Here is a 19,605-nt window from a genome sequence, read left to right as displayed (position 1 = left end):
CCGAGGTAGTGTGTTCAGTGGATAGAACTCATCTCCCAAACCATCTGGAAACTTTGCTCCCGAAATATTGGTCACATATTCCCGGCAGCCATTCTGAGCAGCAGTTTCTGCAATGATAACCCAGAACAGGCATCTCAGGTTGGCTGTGAGGACCACACAGCAGACACAGCCCAGGAGGCGCCCCGCACCGCCAACCGGTGCTTCACAGCCCCAAGGCCTGTCTCAAGTATAGACCTTTGCCCCTATCTGCAAACCACACCTCTCAGACCCCAGGGAAGAACCGAAAGGAGGGTTTCCAAACTGCCTTAGCCTCGCGCCACACATTTACCTTGTGAAAGCGTGCTACGTGGCACTTCATGCATTTAAAGCAGCCCTTGGTTACAGGTACACATTTAAATGGGCCACATCTTCCTATCCCTGTTCTTCTGTTAGGGGAGCCCTCTCCATCTTTGGTGAGGCCGAAATTAAGGCGTCTGGTGCATAGTAGGCGCTCAACGTGTTAGTTAATATTGCAATAACAATGATAATGAATCTGAACTTGGGGACGCTGAGGCCAGGGTAGTGTGTGAAAGGTGGTCCGAGTCTCGTCCGAGGGTCCAACCACCTGTTACTCACCGAGTGCACGTCTTTCCCAGTGACTTGACGGTCTGTGGGCGTGGAGTGGCAGGGCCGGGTCTGTGCCAGGGCTCGAGTCCACTCGGAAACTTTCGCTGTGGGCGGGTCCGACCCGCCCACCCGGCGACCTCTTCTCTGAGGCCCTGTGGGCCAGTGGGCAGCTGTCAGGCGAGGCGCTCTGTGATTGGCAGAGGAGAGCAGTGATTGGCAGGCACGCCGGCCGCTCAGCGGGCCGAGTCGGCGCCGCGTCCTCCTGGCCGCGTCGAGAGTGGAGGGCAGCCTGCGGCCCCGCCCCAGGCCCCGCCCCTCCCCTGCCCTCGTTGTGGGCAGAGCTCTCCCGCTGCTACTGTAAGCTGCGCCGCCCGCTCGGTCGCGGTTGCTACCCTTTGGCCCCGGTCAGTCCAGCTCCTTTCGAGCAACTTTGCAGCGAGCTCTGAAGCCCAAGGGCGTCGCGGCGCCGCGTGAGGCCTACTAGCGGGCCGGTGAGTACTTCACGGCAAGGGGCGGTCGCAGGGTGGGCTGGAAAGAGAACCGGGAGCACCCGGAGTTGCAGCCCGCCTCGGCCTCAGTTTCCCCATCTGAGCGGACTGGCGGCTGGTACTAGTGTCCCCTGCAAGTTCCCCAGAAGTTGGAGGGCCGGGGTCCCGTCCTCTCCGCGACGCTCACGGTAACCCCTGCCCGGGCCTCGATCGCGTCTTCCTTCCGGGGTGCGCGCCCCCTCGTCCCCAGTCCGGGCACCCCGGGCATCGCGGGGCACTGCGCGCTCCGAGCACCGTCACGCCCGCGAGCCTGGCTTAGAAACCACACTGCCGGCGGGAAAACCGGCCTCAGAGGCAGGCGGCTTGTGGCGCTGGGGACCCGGCGAGTGGAAGGGGGCGCGCCTGCCCTGCGTCCCACAGCACCTGTACCGAGTTGCCCAGTCATGGCCCTTCCTCCGCGGCCGTCGGCTGGCTCTCTGGGACTCCGGGCCGCCCTCAGTGCCCCCGGGGCCGCTGGAAGGCGCCTGGGCCTCATCATAGGGGCTGCTGGGTGTGTGTGTGTGTGTGTGTGTGTGTGTGTGTGTGTGTGTGTGTGCGCGCGCGCGCGTGCTGCGGGTTCACTCCCCAAGCGGGCACGTGCCCTCCTGAGGGGGCTGATTCTGAGACTGAAGCCCCCACTGCCCACTTAGAATCTGTGTAGCAGTTACTCTCCCCTGGTGCTCCTCAGTAAGGCATGGCGAGGGGCAGTGGCAGCCCCTGGGCCCTGGCTGGTGTGAACCTGGCCCTCAGGAACATCAGTTTCTGTTTTGATAGATGGAAACTTTCTGGGGAATCTGACTTTTGGGCGTGGTGGAGCTGAGCCCTCTCACACCATTTATTGTAGTTGATGTTAAGAAATTCCGAGGAACTAACATTTGTACAGTATTTGGCCCTCGCAGTAGTCTTAGGGGTAGGAATTATATCCCTATTTGACCCATGAGGAAGTTAAAACCCCACAGCTGATCATGCAGAGCCTGGTGGGAAACCTCTGCCCCTGGGCAGGTGCTGAGAACCAGTGCCTGCCTCTCCTCACCTTGGACAGTGACCCCTGGCACTTGGCCCATTTGTAAAGGGCTTTCCCTTCTGCTGTGATGCATCACTGAGGGAACGATGCCCTGGGTACCCACTGTGCTGGCTGCCTGACCTCACTGCAGACTCAGTGAGGAAGCCACGCCAACAGAAACCCAGAGGCCATACTCTCCACTGCCCGTCCTGTCAGCTCTGTCTCCAAGGGGCTGTGATTCTCACTGGAGCCCCTCGGCATCTGATCAGGGATTCAGAAGAACGTTCCTTTATATACTTGCTCCCCCAGCAAATGGACCTTTGCCTGGACACAGGAAAGTTTGCTGGGAGACCGCATCTCATCTTCTTTCCCAGGATGGAAGGGTATGTGGAGGACTCCCCACTCAGGCCTCCCCTGCCCCACCCAGGCCAGGGCTGGACAGGCCTTTGGGGCTGGTCACAGAGGGGAACCTAGTTCAGTCCCTGACCCCCAAAATGCCTGTGCTGTGGGACAGAGACCAAATCCTTGTCCACAATAGTGGTGGTAAGAATTATGACAGCGAGCTTGCTCTATGCCTCATATGGCTCCCTCCCCTCTCCCAGGTACCCTCCTCACAAGTGGCACCAACACCATGGCCCCAGGGCACAAATCAGGCCCCATTCTGCTCCCCGCTGCCCACATTCAGTTGGTGATGCTTCTGTTTCTCCTGGCCCAGGAGCGCACTCAGATGCCTGCCCTCGGCAAGGCCTCCTCACTTTCCCTGGAAGACCACCCAGCTCCCTCCCTGGTCTCCCTGGGCCATCCCCATACAGCCCTGATGGTTCTTTAACTGCCACTGCGCTACAGCACCAGCCTGCATTTCCTTCTGCCCTAGGTTCAACCCCACACTAAGCCTGGCACTTGTTCAGGCCCTCGGGACCTGCCCCAGGTCCCAGCTGCCCGCTCAGCCTCTTTTCTCCTTCCTGTGCGCCCGCCCCAGAGTCACTTCCGCACCTTCCCAGCCATGTTGCCTTTAAGCCATGTCCGTTGCCCTTTCTCCTGGGCAGTCCCCCACTGAAATGCCCACACACCTCCATTCCTCCCTCCCTTCACCCTTGCCTGGCTCATGTCTGCTTGTCCTAAAGCTTTAGTCAAGGCCACTCATCCAGAATCCCCACCCTGCCCCTTTTCCACCGCTGAGTGTGGCCCCCTTCTGTGCTTGCAGCCCCCAAGAGCTCCCTCTTTGTGGTTGTCAGTTTGGGTGTCATCCTTCCCATCTGGACTGAGTTCTCCGAGGAGGATCCTATAGTCCTATAGGATCCTCTCTGGGGCCTGGGAGGCCCAAGTTGGGGCCCGGCACAGGGTCGGCCCACAGTCCATGTGCGCTGACCCACCCCGGCCAGGCGAGGAGCATTCCCAGCTTATTCCCGCTTAGTCCTGGGAACTTGGCACATTGGGTGGAGCCGGAATGTCCCTTGGTTTGGCCCTTAATACTCTAGGGCAAAAATAGGTACCTCCAAGGGCTATGTGCCCTTGTCTTGAGGAGCAGCCCTGTGCCAGGCTGCTGGGCTATCCAGAGCAGACATCCCAGACCCTGGGAACCCCTGGGCCCTCTCCCTTCAGGCTCAGTCACAGACGGGTTTTAGAATAACATTTTGTGGTAATTCCAAAAACCTTGCACGTTCATTATAGAAAATTAGGGAAGTACATTTAGAAAAAGAATAAAATAAAACTACCTGTAGTCTCTTCACTCAGACATAGTATAACCATTGTGGGGGCATTTTCTTCCATCTTTTTGTGCAGACGAATTTTGTTTTCATCCTAAATAGACTCAGGTCAATAGCTCATGCTGCTTTAGATCCCACTTAACAGCGTCATACAAACATTTCCTTATCTTTTTTTGTTTTGTTTTGTTTTGTTTTTTTGCGGTACGTGGGCCTCTCACTGTCGTGGCCTCTCCCGTTGCGGAGCACAGGCTCCGGACGCGCAGGCTCAGCGGCCATGGCTCACGGGCCCAGCCGCTCCACGGCATGTGGGATCCTCCCAGACTGGGGCACGAACCCGTGTCCCCTGCATCGACAGGTGGACTCTCAACCACTGCGCCACCAGGGAAGCCCAACATTTCCTTATCTTTAAACGTTCATATACAGGTCCTGGTTAACAGCTATATAGTGTAGCACCATCTGGAGCGGCTGTGAGTTTCACACCTGCCCTCTCTGGACGGTGCTGGAAAGTACAGCTGTGATGGACACCAGAGAGGTGCTCTGTAAGAGCAAAGGCGTGGAGGTCCACAGTGGCACGTGGATGTGGGGGAGCAGCAAGTGGGCTGAATGTGAAACCGTGGGCATCCCTGGTTTTTCCCCTGGTCTGGGATCCTGCTGGTGGAGGCTCTGCTCAGAGGGTGTGTGAACATCCTTAAGGCTTCCCATGGGGGCTTGTTTCAGAGGTCGGGGTGGCCCCCCTGGGGGGAGAGCAGAGTGGGGCCAGCCTGAGCAAGGGTTAGAGAGCTTGGGCTGAAGTCCACGTGAGATCATTCTCCACGTCAGTAGATGCATGATCCTAGCAGCCCTCTCAGGGGGTGGCAGCCCCTCAGCCGAGCTCCGTGATGTTGGCATTTTGTGTTTTGATGGGATAAAAATACGCCTGGGTGCTCATGTGGAAAGAATGCCGGCCACTCTGGTTTTCTGGATCTTACACAATGACAGGTTCGAAGCCATTGCTCTGGTCATGGGGCGGCAGTGTGGATTGACTGCCCCACTCGTAGGCATCGGAGGAGTCTTGGAGCTGGGGTGGAGCGGGACGCTGATGCTCTCATCCTGCAGTCAGGAGTCTGGATTCGGGATTCTGGGGCCAGGCTGGAGGGAGGGACCTGCTTCCGATCACACAGTGAGATGGGGCAGGCTCTTCCCCAGCCGGGCTCCTTCCCCCAGGCCAGGCTGCCTCGGGTGTACCTTGCAAGGCAAGCAGGCAGGTATTCTGAGTGAATGAGATGTAGCCCCTGCCTTCAGGGGCCCCAGTGTCACAGGAAAGAAGACAGAAAAGAAAGCACCAGACACCATGCGGGTCCTTCCACCGGGAGATCACCTGTGATCCTCCCTGTGACCCATCCATGGCAATGGATCATTTCGTTTGTTTTAAAATAACAAGGCCTTTGATTCAAAAAGGGTTTGGCCAACTCTCAGGGAACCTGAAAATTAATCCTCCTTTATTCATCCATTCTCACTAAGCAGAGATTTTACTTTAAACAGTATTATTTTGATTGTAATGTGACATGCATAATACTTAGCCCAACAGGCCAGCCAGAACCTGTGTTTTCCTGAAATTCCAGGTCGGACGTGGCTCCATGTGGTTTGTCTCGGGTCAGCCAGTGATCCGCACAACTGGGTTGTCTGCTAAATCACCGGCTGACTTTCCCCGCCCACAGCTGGCCGCCTGCCTAATGGGTCTGCATGTGCAGGCAGATGACGAATTTTACAAAAGTTGCCTCTTTGTTTGGTTCCGGGAAGCCTGGTGTTTGGAAGTAGCACCAAGCACTGTGTTGGTTTCCAAGCAGATCCATGTGGCTTGACTTGCTTTTGGTTTGCAGCCAGGGGGATGTTTTAAAATAAGGGCTCAGTCCCTCTGAGGGAGGAATGTCCAGATTGAAATCTCCAGGGTTCTTTGGCGGACAGAGATCTGATCTCTGGGACCCATCTCTAGTAGGAATGGAGCAGACATGGTTGCGTAGCCCCGGGGAAGTGGCGTGTGGCGCCTGGGGCCCCCTCCGACTCTTGCTGTGTGAGCAGTCTGCAGACACGTGTCAGGCACCCACTCTGGCAGGCTCGGGGCAGTCTCAGAGCTTGGAGCTGGGCACCGGGGATGCCTGGGAACCTGGTCCCTTGTGGTCTCTGGTCTCATATGGTCCTCACAGTGTCCCCAAGTGTAAGACGATTGTCCCCATTTACAGTTGAGGAAACTGAGGTGCAGAGAGGGACGTGGCCTGCTCAGGACCACAGAGGTGGTGGACACAGCCAAGGGCGCGACAGCTACGACGGGTCAGTTTGGGAGCCAGATTCCTCATTGCCGGGCTTTCCCTGCTCTGTGCTCATTTCCTCATCTCAGTGAAGAGGACGGATATGGCCTTGAGGCTGTGGTGAGGGTCATGGGATCCTTGGGGATCCCCCGCACAGTGCACGTGGTCCTGACTTCTTCAGGGTCTGTGTCTGATCCTGGTTCTCTGGCTGGGGAACTCCTAGAGCTCTCAGCTCCACGGTCTGGGGCTCATGGTTGCCCTTAATTGTGTCAGTGGTGGTTTTTGCTGTTTTGCTAAATGGCATTATTGACTAATGGAGCCCTTCCCCTGTGGTAGACACTCTGTGCTTGCCAGTCTGTTCCAGTCATCTCTTCTGACACACCAGCTTCATGGTTTCCGTCACTGCACATCTAGTATGTGTTCATATCTGGTGCATTCAAGTTCCCTGATATTTGTTCTGTGGTTCAGGCCTAGCGTGGAGGGCTTGGGAGGTGGGCAGGTCTGACTACATCCTGGCTCCAGGGGCTGTGTTCCCCCCTTCTCTTCCCCTCCCCATTTCGCTCCCCCTCTCCCCTCCCTTCCCTCCTCCCCTCGCCCTCCCTATCCCTCCTCTTCCCCTTCCCCTCTCCTCACATTTATTTAACTTTCACTCTGTGCCAGTGTATTCATTTCCTAGGGCTCATATAAGAAAGTTACAGAAACTTGGTGGCTTTAAACAATAGAAATTTATTGTCTCATAGTTCTGGAGGCAGAAGTCCGCGATCAGGATGTCGGCGGGGCTGGTTGCTCCTGGGGTCTCTAAGCAAGAGTCCTTCCTCGCCTCTCCTGGCTTCGGGTGTTGCTGGCGATCCTTGGCATCCCTGGGCGTGCAGCTGCATCTGTCTGACCTCTGCCTCCTCCTTCACATGGTGCCCTCCTCTCTGTGTCTGTGTGTTTCCCTCTTCTTATAAGGATACCAGTCACTGGATTAGGGCCCACCCTAAGTCAGGATGATCTCATGTCAAGATCCGTGATTGCATCTGCAAGGACCCCTTCTTGCAAACAAGGTCTCCTTCACAGATTTTGGGTGGATGTACTTGGAGGCCAGCTTTCATCCCAGCACAGCCAGGCACTGTGCCCAGGGCGCCGTGTGGACCATCTCACTGAATCCTCACGACATTCTACATCCCCACTTCTCAGATGAGCACACCCGAGGTCCCGTGGCTCATGCCTGGTGAGGCAGGGACTCAAGGCCTTGAGTCTTAGGGCCCAGCTCATGCCTGCTGTGGGACTTGCCGAGCCAGCCGGCCTTGAGTGTTTCCTCCCTCGAGTTCCTGCTCTGTAAAATGGGAGTGTCTTACGGGGGCTGTTGTGAGGTTTAATGAGATCACATAGAATGCTGGGCAGCCCCCACCCTGTTTCCCTTTTCCATCCCCTCTCTTTACCAGAAACTAGAGGCCAGAGCAGACTGGGCTTGGCTGGCCTCATGTGTCTGACCCTCTGCTTTTCTCGCTGCAGAATGGCCTCCGGTGCCTGTCCTCCGAGCCCCTCTGGCCCACGGTCTCCACCGCTGCCACGACAGCCCCAGGCCCGCTCACGGCTCAATGCCACCACCTCGGTGGAGCAGGAGAAGAGTGGGACGCCCCGAGCTCCCGGACCCCAGGTTGGACCTGGACGAGATGTGAGAGACACGGCTGCCTCGGCCGTGCCCCAGGCCTCGCATGCCAGGAGCCAAGAAAGGGTGGATGGAACAGGTAAGGGGATGGGGCCTGGGAAGCTGGACTGTCCTCCCCCGGGGGTGTTCTAGAAGCAGGGCGAGCACCCGAGTCCTGGCATGTGGTCCAGACACCCCTGCGAGGTTCCTCCTGCAGGGCACCCCCTGTGGTTGGGGGCCCACCTGCTCCACTCAGGGCCCCTCGACTCTCACCTTGCAGCGGGCTTTGCTCCTAAGTTCACAAACTTGGGCTGCAGCAGACTTCACGTTTCCTTATTTTATTTATAATCAAAAGCACCAGCTCCCACCTGCTCAGGGTCCCCACCAGGCACTGTATGGGGGGTGGGTGGCAGGAGGAAGTCTTCCCCACCCCAGCTGGTCCCGCCCAGCACTCGGGGCAGCCCATGTTGTTCCCTGTGCACCGTGGCCACTGCTCAGGGGCCATTCAGTCAGGCAGCTCTGCCCGGTCTGGGGGCCCCACGTGGCCACTCCCCTTGGGGACTGGCTGCCAGCCTGGAATATGGCTGGGCCCAGGCCCAGGTCCCCGCTGCCCTCTGGACCACCATCCTCCATCCCCAGGCCAGGCTTCCAAGGGCTTCCCCTCTCCCCCAGTCCACTTCTGGGCCTCCTCAGGTTTCCACTGTATCCCAGGAGGCACCTCCCAGGCGAAGAGATGAGATAGTGTGAGGACCCGGGCGTGACGGGACAGCTGGTTGTGGTGCTGGCAGCCTTGCTGACATTGGGGGAGGGACACCAGGGTTTGGTCCGTCCTCTGTCCACCTGCTGCTCACTGAGCATGGCCCTTTGCTGGCCCTGAGTGGCCATCGGCAGCACATCCTCAGGCCTGCCCCCTGCCTCCAAGGAGTCCACGGTCTCGTGAGGAGCACAGAGGTGGCCCTGGGCCTGGCGCTGGGGAGGTGGGGCCCTGCTCTGTGGGAAGAGATGACGCCTGAGCCTGGGGAGAGGGCACAGCGCAGGCAGGGCCAGCGGGAAGAAATGACCTCGCCAGGGGTGGGCTTGGGGTAGAGAGAGCCCCGGACCTCCAGGTGATGGGGTGGCAGCGAGGAAGGAAGGCTCGGATTGGTGATGCTCTCATGTCTGGCCTGCGATTTGAGCTACACCAGGAGTGAGCAGGGGGCAGGGCCAGGCAATGGGCTGTAACAGGAGCCTTGTGTGAGAGGCTCCTCTGTGCTTTCGGGACTGTTGCAGGGAAAAATCCTCAAGTCTACTGTGAGCTCCAAGAAAGGGAGGATCCCTGGACCTCTGGCTGTGATATTTGGGGAAAACATAGTTGGTATCGACGTTACTTTTTCTAATAATCCACTGAGTGCTTCTCAGTGTGTCTGTCTTATTCTCACAATGACCAAACCTGTGAAGTAGGGTCCTTGGCTCCGGTTACAGGTGCAGCGATCAGACTGGAGCCCACTGGGGACATCGGGTCTAAAAGCTCCGTGGGTGGTGAAAGACCTGTGACTTCTTTCCATGGATCACCGCCCTCTCCTCCCTGCTCACCGAGACCATCCCACGTTCTCCAAATCCGCCTCCGCCTTCCCTGTTCCCCCACCTCCCCTTTGCCACGTGGGAACCTCTGCCCAAAATATGCCATCGCCATCTCCACCTGTTGAAATCCTACCCAGCTCTCAAGGCACTGCCGCCTCTTGGACTTTCTGACCTCCTCCCACAGCAAGAAAGACGTGTGCTGTCGTAACCGGACTCACACACCCACGGGCCTGCACGCACACACGCACACGTCCAGTGGGAATGGAAATTTCCAAAACCATACTTGTCCTCAGGGTGTGTGTTGCTGTCTGATAGTCTCCATTCTGTTGCTTTTATTTAAAAACAAATGCTGCTTGTGGGCAGTAAATTGGTTCCGTGACCTTCTGGGTCGAAGTCTGTAGTTTGAAAAACGCTCTGTGGTTTGGTGCCAGTGCACCCCAGCCGGGACTCTGGAGTACATCTGTCCACATGAACTGTTTATTTACTGAGTGTCGGGGCCATGAGGTGGTGCAGGAAGATGGTGCCGGGATGGCCGAGGTGGGACGCTTGGCTGGGCTGGGCTGGTGGCCTTGAGCTGTGTGCCCTTGAGGGAGTTGGGAGGCCTCGCTGAGCCTGTCTCTGTATCTGTAAAGTGGGTGCAGTCATACCAGCCATGTGGAGTCCACGTGCTAGGACCCTGTGCTCTGGGCATGGCTCATGGGACGAGGTGCTGAGTCAAGGCCCCTCGTCCCTTAGGTGCCTGCCCGGTGGTGCAGAGAGGGTCCGTGCCTGGAGCTCGATGTGTTTCGTGGATGTCATCAAGCCTCCTGCCCCCCGAGCCGGTCTCACTTCCTATTCAGGCTTCTCCTGGGGTGTTGCCTCGCATGTCGGGGCAGCCTTCCAGTTTCACGGCCCCACTCAGTCCCTCTTGGGCGACCGGTCTCAGTGTCAGCTCCAGGCTCTGTGTGTCTGGGTGTAGGGGCTTCACGTGTGTGTCAGATTCTTCTCTCCCCCAGGAGGCTGTTGTGCTGCAAGCTGTGCGTGTGTGCGTGTGTGCGCGTGTGCGCCCACGTGCTTCCTTGTGTCCTGCACGAGGCAGGACGCCGTGACTCTCTCGGCCGCCGCTGCTCCAGGTGCTCTGTATGAGTTAGGAAAGTCCCCGGCCGTGCCCCGCCCTTCTCCAGCTCGCCCAGCCTTGCCGTTTCATTTTCCCCCTTGAGAAGCCGGCTGCCTGAGGTGAGCACCCCCAGTTCAGCACTGCCCCCGCCCCATGCAGGGGCCCCAGACCCGTGGTGGGGAGCGTCTGCCATGTGCACTACAGACCTGGGGGCTTTACGTGACCCCTTACGGTAGCTCGAGAGGGAGACTCTGTTCTTATCCCCATCTAGAGATGAGGAAACTGAGCCATCAACTTACCAAAGCAGCCAGTGCTGAGTGATGGGCACAGGGGTGATCCCAGTCTCCTGTCCCGCGCTGCCCCCATGCCCAGCGGAGCTGCAGGGACCTCCGAGCTCTGGGTGAAGAGGGCCTGAGCTCTGTGGCTCCATCACACTGGACTAGTGCCTGATTGTCCCCAGAAACGCGCCCCACTGGGCTCTTCTAATCTCCACATCTCCTTCAAAGATCACTGCATTCTCTGCTTTGTCTCCAAGGCATCTGGGCAGGCTAGGGCCTGATCTGGAATCTCTGTCCAGCCACAAAGGCCCCACAGCTGTGGGGCCAGGAAATGGGGGCTGGGAACGCGCTTGGTTTCAATCTGGGTGAAGCAAAACGGCCTCAGAGGATGGACCAAGTCAAGACTGCCAGTTTCAGATAAGAAGAGTCAGGAAACACATGTGGTCTCTGTTTGGCTTCTGACCCCGAGGGGAGGGGCGGGGAGCACTGAGCAAGCGCTGGGCCGGTTGGCACCCTCGGGGTCCCAGCCCGCCACAGCTGGGCCCTGCTGCGTCACTTCTCTCTGTGGCGTCACTGTCACTGAATTGGACACAGCAGGAAACATTCACCCCAGTGTTGACCGAGGGCCTGCCTGCTCAGTGGGTGCAGGAGACAGTGGGCAAGGCAGGCAGGGCCCACCGCCATGTGCAGGGCACAAAGGGCTCCCAGGCTGATGGCTCTGGGCAGGGGTTGGACGCAGGGTCAAGAGGTCGGCCAACTGAGTGGGGTCTCAAATGGTCGGGATAAGGAGAATGGGTGCTCTGGGGAACGTTAGAGGATTTAAACCAGAGGAGCGGCATGACCTCTGTTACGTGGAGATGACCTGTGGGAGCCGAGGCCGGCAGGGAGGCACGTGGCAGGTGGAGAAGCCCCCGGAAGCTGGGCTGACTCCAGGTCTCTGGCTGGAGCTGCCAGGTGGGTGCAGGGCGTGGGCGGGGCAGTTTCCCAGCGGGGTTCAGGGCGGGATGGTGGGATTGGGAAGGTCAGGAGACGATGTGGTGCGGGAAGGGATGCGGAGTGCTGAGTCCCTGCTGTCCTGGGGACAAACCACAGCCACAAACGACTCGCTTTCTCCTTGTCCGGTCAAGGTGCTGGCTATTGAAGATTTAGGGAGTTTTGTACACACGTTATTTTATCCTGACCCTGACTGAAGCCCTGGTCTGTCTGGTTGTCAGGCCATCACTCCGATCCCCTCACTCCAGGATGACCTGTCGTGAGGACAGATGGCAGGGGCGGTGAGGCTGTCTCCGGCCTGGTGGCTTCCTGGGACCTTTGGAAACTTGGTAGCATGCCCTTCATCCCTTACCTTTAACCTCCCCTTTGCATTCCAAGTCTTGGGTGTCGCCTCTTCCAGGAAGCCCCTGCCATCAGGATTGATGATTCCTGGCACCTCCACCGCCCCCCTGAGCCTGCACTGCTGGAATGTGATTGTCCCCGTCTGGCCCCTGGGTGGGTAGGGAGGGCGGGGGTCCTGCCTCCTTCAGCTCAGTGCCCTTGGCTCCTGGAGCTCAGGCTGGCCCGGAGCCAATGCTCAGTAAACGTCTACTGGGTGAGTGATGATGGGTGAGGTCCAGGACCCCTGCTTGGGCCTGTGGGAAGCTCAGACCTCCTGCCTGGGACCCCTGCCTTGGAGCTTAGCCAGCCCCTGGAAAAGACGGGGTCGCAGGGATTGTCCTTCTTGTGTGTTCATGAGAACCAGAGTCAGCATCACGAAGGCTGCTGGGACACCCCCTGGTGCAAGGTGACCCCGCCGCCCACAGCGATGAGGAGGACATGTGGGATGCCCTGGGGTTCTTATCACCTTTCCCTTCACGGCAGCCCACATGGTGGGTGTCAGGAGAGGACCACGGACTCTAAGGCCTAAGGCCTTAGGGAGCCTAAGGCCTTGTCCAGGGCCAGCGAGTGAGGCAGTGGAAGGGCAGCAGCCCCTAGAGACAGGAGTACGGCATCATAGTTCCTGTGTGTTTCAGATTGTGCTCTTCTTTTAAGAGCCTTTGGCGTGCGTTCAACAATTTAAACAATGTGCTCCAGCAAATCTAGATCTCAGCAGTTGTGGAAAATGGAAGCCAGCTTCTCTCTTGCTCTCAGGTATCTCTGGGGAGCTGGCAGAGCCCTCGGGACTTCTGGGAAGGGACGCCTGAGGCTCCCCAGCCCACGGCCCTGGGGTGGGTGACGAGTGGGAGCATGACTTGCTCGCCACCCACCTTTGTCTGTTTCTACTCAGAACCTGCTCAGATCAGGGAGGTGAGCTTGGCAGTTCAGTCTCCAGGCCAAGAGTGTGCTGTGTTCCAGGCCCTGTGCAAGGATTTGGGGAGACAGAGATGAAAGCTTGAGACCATTCCCTTGTCGGTCCCCTGTCCATCCCTCCCGTCTGTTCAGCATTTGCTGAGCTGTGTCTGACACTGGGGGATGGAGATGGGTCAGACCTGTGGGACACAGATCATCTCCGTAAAGGCTGGTGGGACCGTGAGAGACGCAGGAAAATGGAGATGGGCTGTGCTGGGGGGGAGGGGACAGCATCCTGGGGACTCTCCTCCCATTTCATGACAAAACGAGCATCAGTTACTAATGCGGTGTGGTGGATACAAGTCTCTCAAATGCGTGGGATCTGCAGGAGATAAATAGTATAAAGGAGGGGGTGTGCTGGTCCTCTGGATCCTCGCAGAGGTGAGGAGACTACCCAGGGCCATGCAGCTCTGCCATTGCCATTTTGTGATTGATAGAAAGACTTTCAAAAATGAGCTAGAGTCGGGACACTCTCAGTTGCTGGTGATGTTGAAACTCGATGTAAATTAACATAAGCAAAAAAAAAAAAGAAAAAGAAAAACAGGGTGTGGGGCTTCCCTGGTGGCGCAGTGGTTAAGAATCCGCCTGCCAATGCAGGGGACACGGGTTCGAGCCCTGGTCCGGGAAGCTCCCACATGCCGCGGAGCAACTAAGCCCATGCACCACAACTACTGAAGCCCGAGTGCCTAGAGCCCGTGCTCTGCAACAAGAGAAGCCACTTCAGTGAGAAGCCCGCGCACCGCAACAAAGAGCAGCCCCCGCTCGCCGCAACTAGAGAAAGACGCGCACGGCAACAAAGAACAAAAGCAGCCAAAATAAATCAATAAATAAAATAAATTTATTTAAAAAAAACCCCAAAACAACAGGGTGCAGGGGATTTGTTACTTCCATATGTCTGCACAGTGTAGAGTATCCAGGGACTCAGATGACATGATTGGGAATCTGCCCCCAGCTCTGCTTTCCTGCGTGCCCTCACTCTCAGGTGGGCTTCCCCCAGGGCAGCCCTCGGCCTCCAAGCTGGTGTCTGTCAGCTGAGATCCAGCAGAAGGAAGAGGCGTTGCCCAGCAGCCAGCACAGACCCCACTGTCCTGACTTGGGTCTGTGTCCCTCCCTGAACCTGCTGCTGTGGTCAGGGAGATGGATGGGCCAGGTAGACTTGCTGCAGCCACCCTGTGAGAGTGGGGGAGGGTGGGTCCCCAAAGGGGACATCAGGTTAGGGTTAGGAAGAGGCCAGGAATGAGGGTCAAGCCCACAGAGAACTCGTGTGTTCAGTGGCCCTCGGTATCCACACTGACGCAGCCAGCGTCTGGCGGTGTTCTTTATGTGAGGGTTCCTCTTTGGCTGGAACAAGCCAGAACCCCCCGACTGGTTCATAGCACGAGCCCAACATTTGAGTAGTTGTAGACCTATTTCTGCCAGTGCCAAATGGAAAGCAGGGTAATGAGGGAGGTGAGGTGCATGTTTCAAAGAGATTCTGTATATCGAGGAGACTTCTTGAAATGTCAGGCTGTGGACAATGTCTGCGAAAAATTAATCATGGACAGAATAACCTTTTTAGCCAACAGATCTGTGCCTGAATCTTCCGTATTCTGATTTAATAAAAAGGACTTTGGACTTGTGAATTTAGTGAGTAAAGAAAAGAGCTGTGAACTCCGAGAGGTGCCTGGTGTTGGGCTGGGAAGTCTGGCCTCAGTGAGCCAGGAAGGCCCTGGGGTCAGCCGAGAGGTGGGACGTGGGGAGGGGAAAGGAACGCACACTGGGAACGTCAGCTCTGGACCAGGCACTTAATACGAAGCGTCTCATTCTTCATAAACTGTCCTACTGGATGGATATTGACGATGGGATTGAAAATGACTCTCCCTTGGTCATGCGGTACTTTGACGCTAAGGGTAGATTCACAGGCAGGTCAGATTTCTCTACACACACACCCTCCTTCCCTGCGAGCCCACCCTTCCCATTTGTTCTCTTTAGTCTGAGCCCTTGGCCAGAAAGTTCATTCCCGCCCTTGCCGAAGGGGGTGACGGCAGCCGAAGGGAGAACTGACCTTGATGACTCAGGAAGCACCAAGGTCTGGGGCCATGGGGTGGGATGAACGTCCTGGGCCCTGAAGCCATCTCTGGGTTAGGTCCCTGGGACCTGGTCAAGGGAACCCAGGCTGAACTCCTCAGGGAGAGGTGTCATCATGTTTGCAGGCTGTCCACCAAGAGGGTCTCAGTACAGGCGCCTGACCTGTGGGTCCCGTTAAGAAGCCTCCTTTTGAGCCGTCCCCAGACACCCCCACCCGGCCTCCGTGTCCTCTCCAAGCTAGGTGTGACCTCTGCCTTTGAACCTCCTAGGCTGCGTGGCTTTAGGCCCCTGCCCTGCTGTGTCCCCCCGGGCTCCTGGGTGCCGTAGATTTGGGCACCCTGCACACAGGGGCTGGCTCTGAGCCTGGCGGACCTGGTTCTGGGAAAGGCCTGGATGAAGGGGTAGGGAAAGCTGGTCATCCGGTGGCTGTTCCTGGGGACTGTTCATGTTTCCCTGAATTCTGCCTTCTGTTTCCAGAAATGTCTAGAGAGCAAGAGTCTGTTAATCCCAATTAGGCACCTGCTAAGGTGGAGTGTGGCAATGGCCGAGGCAAGGTGTGGTGTCGGGCATAGGCCCGGGTATTGGTTGCTTAAAACAAAGAAAGGGACTGGTAAAAAGTGATCGTTTTAAAAAAAGCTTTTGTTATGCTGCCCACTGCAGGAGAGGTTGTAGTGAAATCAATGAAGTTACGTGATGCTTTTGTAACTTAGGATAGCTTTTTACAAAGAAAATATAGCACGAGCTGTATGATGTTTGGACCCTTGGACCTAGTAATTCACCTGAAGAACCTGTGCTGGGAGAATGACCCCCCCCAATAAAAAATACACCTACAGAATGGTTTGTTGGCACCGTTTTATAAAATTAGGGAGTATGGCAATAACCTAAAGGTCCTATGGAGAGGAGAGGCCCAGAACCCTGGTGGGATTTCTGAGCCATTGAAATGGTGCATTTCACTGCCAAGCAACATGGGAAATTGGTTGTGATTCACTACTTTATATATATATATATATACCAAAATGTATGTACCGTGATTATGACCTCCAAAAATCAGTCGTGTGTATAGACGACAGTCTTGGAAAACATGAATTTGGTTTGTTTATTGGGGCACTGGGCATTGGGGTGCAGGTTCTTCAGGTCAGGGGCTTTTGAACTTGAGCCCTCGGATCTTTCTAGAACTCCATTCAAGCCTGAGCTCAGCCGCTCTGGCTGCAGTCAGCTGAGGGGGCGATGGTGGTTACTGGTGCCCCCCTCTGTCCCTTGTCTCCCACCACGAGCTCTGAGCAGACACTGGAACCGCCGCCTGGCAGCTTTGTGGTCCTTGCTCCCAGGAAAGCAGCTTCCTGGCGCCTTCTCTCTGCATCTGCTGTCACGCTCTTGACCTGGGGCTGAAGTCTGTTCCTGCCGTCCCCTCCCCTCCTCAGACAAGTGACAAGGACCAGCTTGGTGACAGTCCATCTGCTTGTTCTCCCGTGTTAAAGGGCCTGCGAAGGGAGATGTGGACACCCCCTTTGAAGAGGTCCTGGAGAAGGCCAAGGCTGGGGACCCTAAGGCACAGACGGAGGTGAGCACTGCTGTCTGCGGGAGACTCAGGCCGCGGCCTGCAGCATGGTGGGTCTGGGAGAAGCTGGTGCCTGCAAGCTGGGAGCTGGGAGCTGCCTGACTTTGCCCGCCATGTGCCAGGCCCCCGTTTGTTGCGTTTCCGTGTTCATGGTGTCGTTTCTTCCCTCCGCCCTCTGGGGAGCACATACGTGTTCACCTCCTCTGTCCAGCTCCCACCTGATCTTGGGCATCACCTCCTCTGATACCATCTCTGCTTCCTGCCTGTCCTCATGCCCCCACTCCCTCTCTCATCGCATCAGTGGGGGAGGGGTCCTGACACCCCCCTCTGGCAGGGAGCACCGGGCGGAGAGGGAGAGGGAGGCCGAGGTTGCCCAGCTGTGGGGAGCAGCTCAGGGCAGGACGTGGGAGCCCGGGCGCTGTGTGTGGAGGCCGCTGCAGCACATGGAGTGGCGGGGTCCTGCTTGCAGGTGGGGAAACGCTACCTGCAGCTTGCCAGCGACGGGGATGAAGAGGTCAACAACTGCACTGCCGTTGACTGGCTGACCCTCGCCGCCAAGCAGGGGCGGCGCGAGGCCGTCAAGCTTCTCCGCCGGTGCCTGGCGGACAGAAAAGGTGGGTCAAGAGGCCTGGTGGGGGGGGGATGCATGAGGCATGCCGTGCTGCTTTGCTAAATTAACAACTAAAGTAGCAGCAGGAAAACTTGCTGTTGGCAGTGCCATTGAGCAATGAGTGTGGTTTCTGTTATGCCAGTGGCTTTGCCATTTAGACATTTTTGGAGTATAACGTGTGATACTTAGGGAGTGAAGCCATTTTCATCCTCTTTAACTTGTGGTGGTGTCTACAGGGAGATACCCTCTGGGTTCTAATCCAAATTGAGGAGTAGATCCTGGAGCCAAGTTGGAGAACACGACGGGGGCCTGAGGTCAGAATGGCACTTTCTGAACTGACTTTCCATCCAGCCTGAGCCGAGAAGCTGGGGACCATGGGCCAGTGAAGACCCACTCAAGCTGGCACTCACTGCCAGGACGGATCTGGGTGTTGGGAGGGGCAGTGATGTGTAGCCTGCCCACGTGTGGACACTTACTAGGTTATCCTGCCCAAGGGAAATGGCTTGTTCCTGGTGTCAGGGAAGAGTGTTTCCTGAAGGTTCAAACCTCAGAAGAAAGATGAAAGTGGTTGTCAGAAAGGGGCCTTTTTTCCCTCAGGTTGTAGAAGTGTTTATTGTTATCAAAGAAAACTTGAACTATATAGAAAACATAAAGATAGAAATTACCCATCACGTTGAAACCCAGAGAGAAGTGCTCTGTAGTTTGGTATTTGTTTTCTTCTGGTTTTGCATTGTAATGTTTTAAAGTAACATTTATTATATAGAATCTACTCTCTCTGGACCTTAGGCTGATGCCTTTGACAACTTGGAATGGTCATATTTTGCTAGCCAAAATTTCTCACCAAGCCAGCTTCCCCGTTCCAGGGCAGGCAGGACGGCCTTGCACTGGCTGATCGAGTCGGTGCGGCCCGCACAGCTCACTGTTGGAGCCAGTGGTTCCCAGACGCCTTGAGGGAGCCAGGGCAGGCCCGAGGACCAGAGGGCGTGTGAGGGAGGGGGCCAGGCCTCGTGCGACCCACAGCCTCCACGTTCTCACAGTAGAGTGCTTACCGATCATAAACGTGGGCTCTGGTTGAAAGTTTCGGAGACGTTTCAAAGGAGAAAAAGCCCAATCCTCCATCCCTAGTCTCTCTGCCCTCTGGAAGGGCCTTGCTGACGTCCAGGTGGTTGGGGAGCAGGGGGAAAGGCAGCTGCTGACCAGCCCATGAAACCTGCTCCCGGTCTCTCCATGGTGAGTCTTGCCTACCTGGGAAAGGGCCGTCTGTGCAGGGACACAGTTGCTCCTGGCGCCCTAGGAGGGGCGGGCGCTGTGGATGCAGGGATGCCCCGCTCTTGCACCCAGGCCGCTCACTGCAGTGAGACTGACCAGGGTCTGAGACCGGCTCTGCCTCCCTGACTCGGTGGCCTTGGCAATCCAGGCCGCCCCTGTGTGCCTTGGTTTCTCCATCTGTAAGGCGGGAACAGCAGCATCCCACCAGAGGGTCCTTGTGAGGGTGAAATGGGGAGGGGGGAGCAAGCCAGGAAGATGGGGAGTCCTTGCCCAGCACCAGGCCACCATGGCCACTTGGTGAGTGTCTGCTGAAAGCCCAGGCCGAGCCGCCCACCGGCCGGGACTTTGGCCAGATGCCCTTTCGGTCAGATGTTCGTTTCAGCCCTGGTGACAAAGGTGCCTGCAAAGCTGCTTGCAGGAATCCCTTCCCAACCCCCTCAAGCGGGCTGGCCAGGGCCAGGGCATCACTGGAAGCTTCTGGGCAGGTGAGGCGAGGGCTCTGATGCCTCCGCTCTTTCAGGCATCACCTCCGAGAACGAGCAGGAGGTGAGGCACCTTTCCTCCGAGACCGACCTGGAGCGGGCCGTGCGCAAGGCGGCCCTCGTCATGTACTGGAAGCTCAACCCCAAGAAGAAGAAGCAGGTGGCCGTGTCGGAGCTGCTGGAGAACGTGGGCCAGGTCAACGAGCACGGTACGCAGCCTTGCCATGCGGCCTCCTGGGCCTTTGTGTTGGAGTCCTGGGCGCTTCCGCATGGGAGCCGAAGCGGGGGCTCCAGGGACCTTCTTGTGGGGACCTCACAGGTGTCCTGTAAAGCCGGGGAGCGTCCTTCCTAGGCATCCTCCTGTTCCCGGGGTCCCCGCCCTGAGCTGTGCCCTGAGCCCTGGCTCAGTCCGAGGTCTGGGCGCCCAGCAGGCCCTTCCCCTGGTTCTACCTTGATTTGCTCTGCGCCTTGGGGTTTCCTCCCCTCCTGCCCACAGGCAGAGCCACAGGCCTTGTCGTTCCAATGGTGTCCTGCTCTTCCTGAGGGACAGGGAGTGCGGGGAGGGTGAGAGGTGCGGGCAGGGACCTAGGTCCCCGAACC

At 57.3% G+C, this 19,605-nt stretch overlaps 1 protein-coding gene across 2 annotated transcripts in view; it reads left to right on the top strand.

Moving 5' to 3' along the window:
* The first annotated feature begins 948 nt into the window (after positions 1-948).
* The window catches only part of WFS1 (wolframin ER transmembrane glycoprotein), a 28,022-nt gene continuing 9,365 nt past the window's right edge, over positions 949-19,605 (top strand). For both annotated transcript variants that reach the window (XM_032633242.1, XM_032633243.1), the window contains exons 1-5: positions 949-1,097; positions 7,625-7,860; positions 16,565-16,647; positions 17,114-17,258; positions 19,044-19,214. In XM_032633242.1, the coding sequence (XP_032489133.1) occupies positions 7,626-7,860; positions 16,565-16,647; positions 17,114-17,258; positions 19,044-19,214 (634 nt within the window). In that variant the 5' untranslated portion in view covers positions 949-1,097; position 7,625. The remainder of the gene's footprint in view (positions 1,098-7,624; positions 7,861-16,564; positions 16,648-17,113; positions 17,259-19,043; positions 19,215-19,605) is intronic.

Source organism: Phocoena sinus, chromosome 5 (genome assembly GCF_008692025.1).
Source record: "Phocoena sinus isolate mPhoSin1 chromosome 5, mPhoSin1.pri, whole genome shotgun sequence".
Classification (NCBI taxonomy): domain Eukaryota; kingdom Metazoa; phylum Chordata; class Mammalia; order Artiodactyla; family Phocoenidae; genus Phocoena; species Phocoena sinus.
The sequence above is the reverse complement of the archived record's forward strand: the minus strand, read 5'-3'. Positions and strand labels throughout refer to the sequence as shown.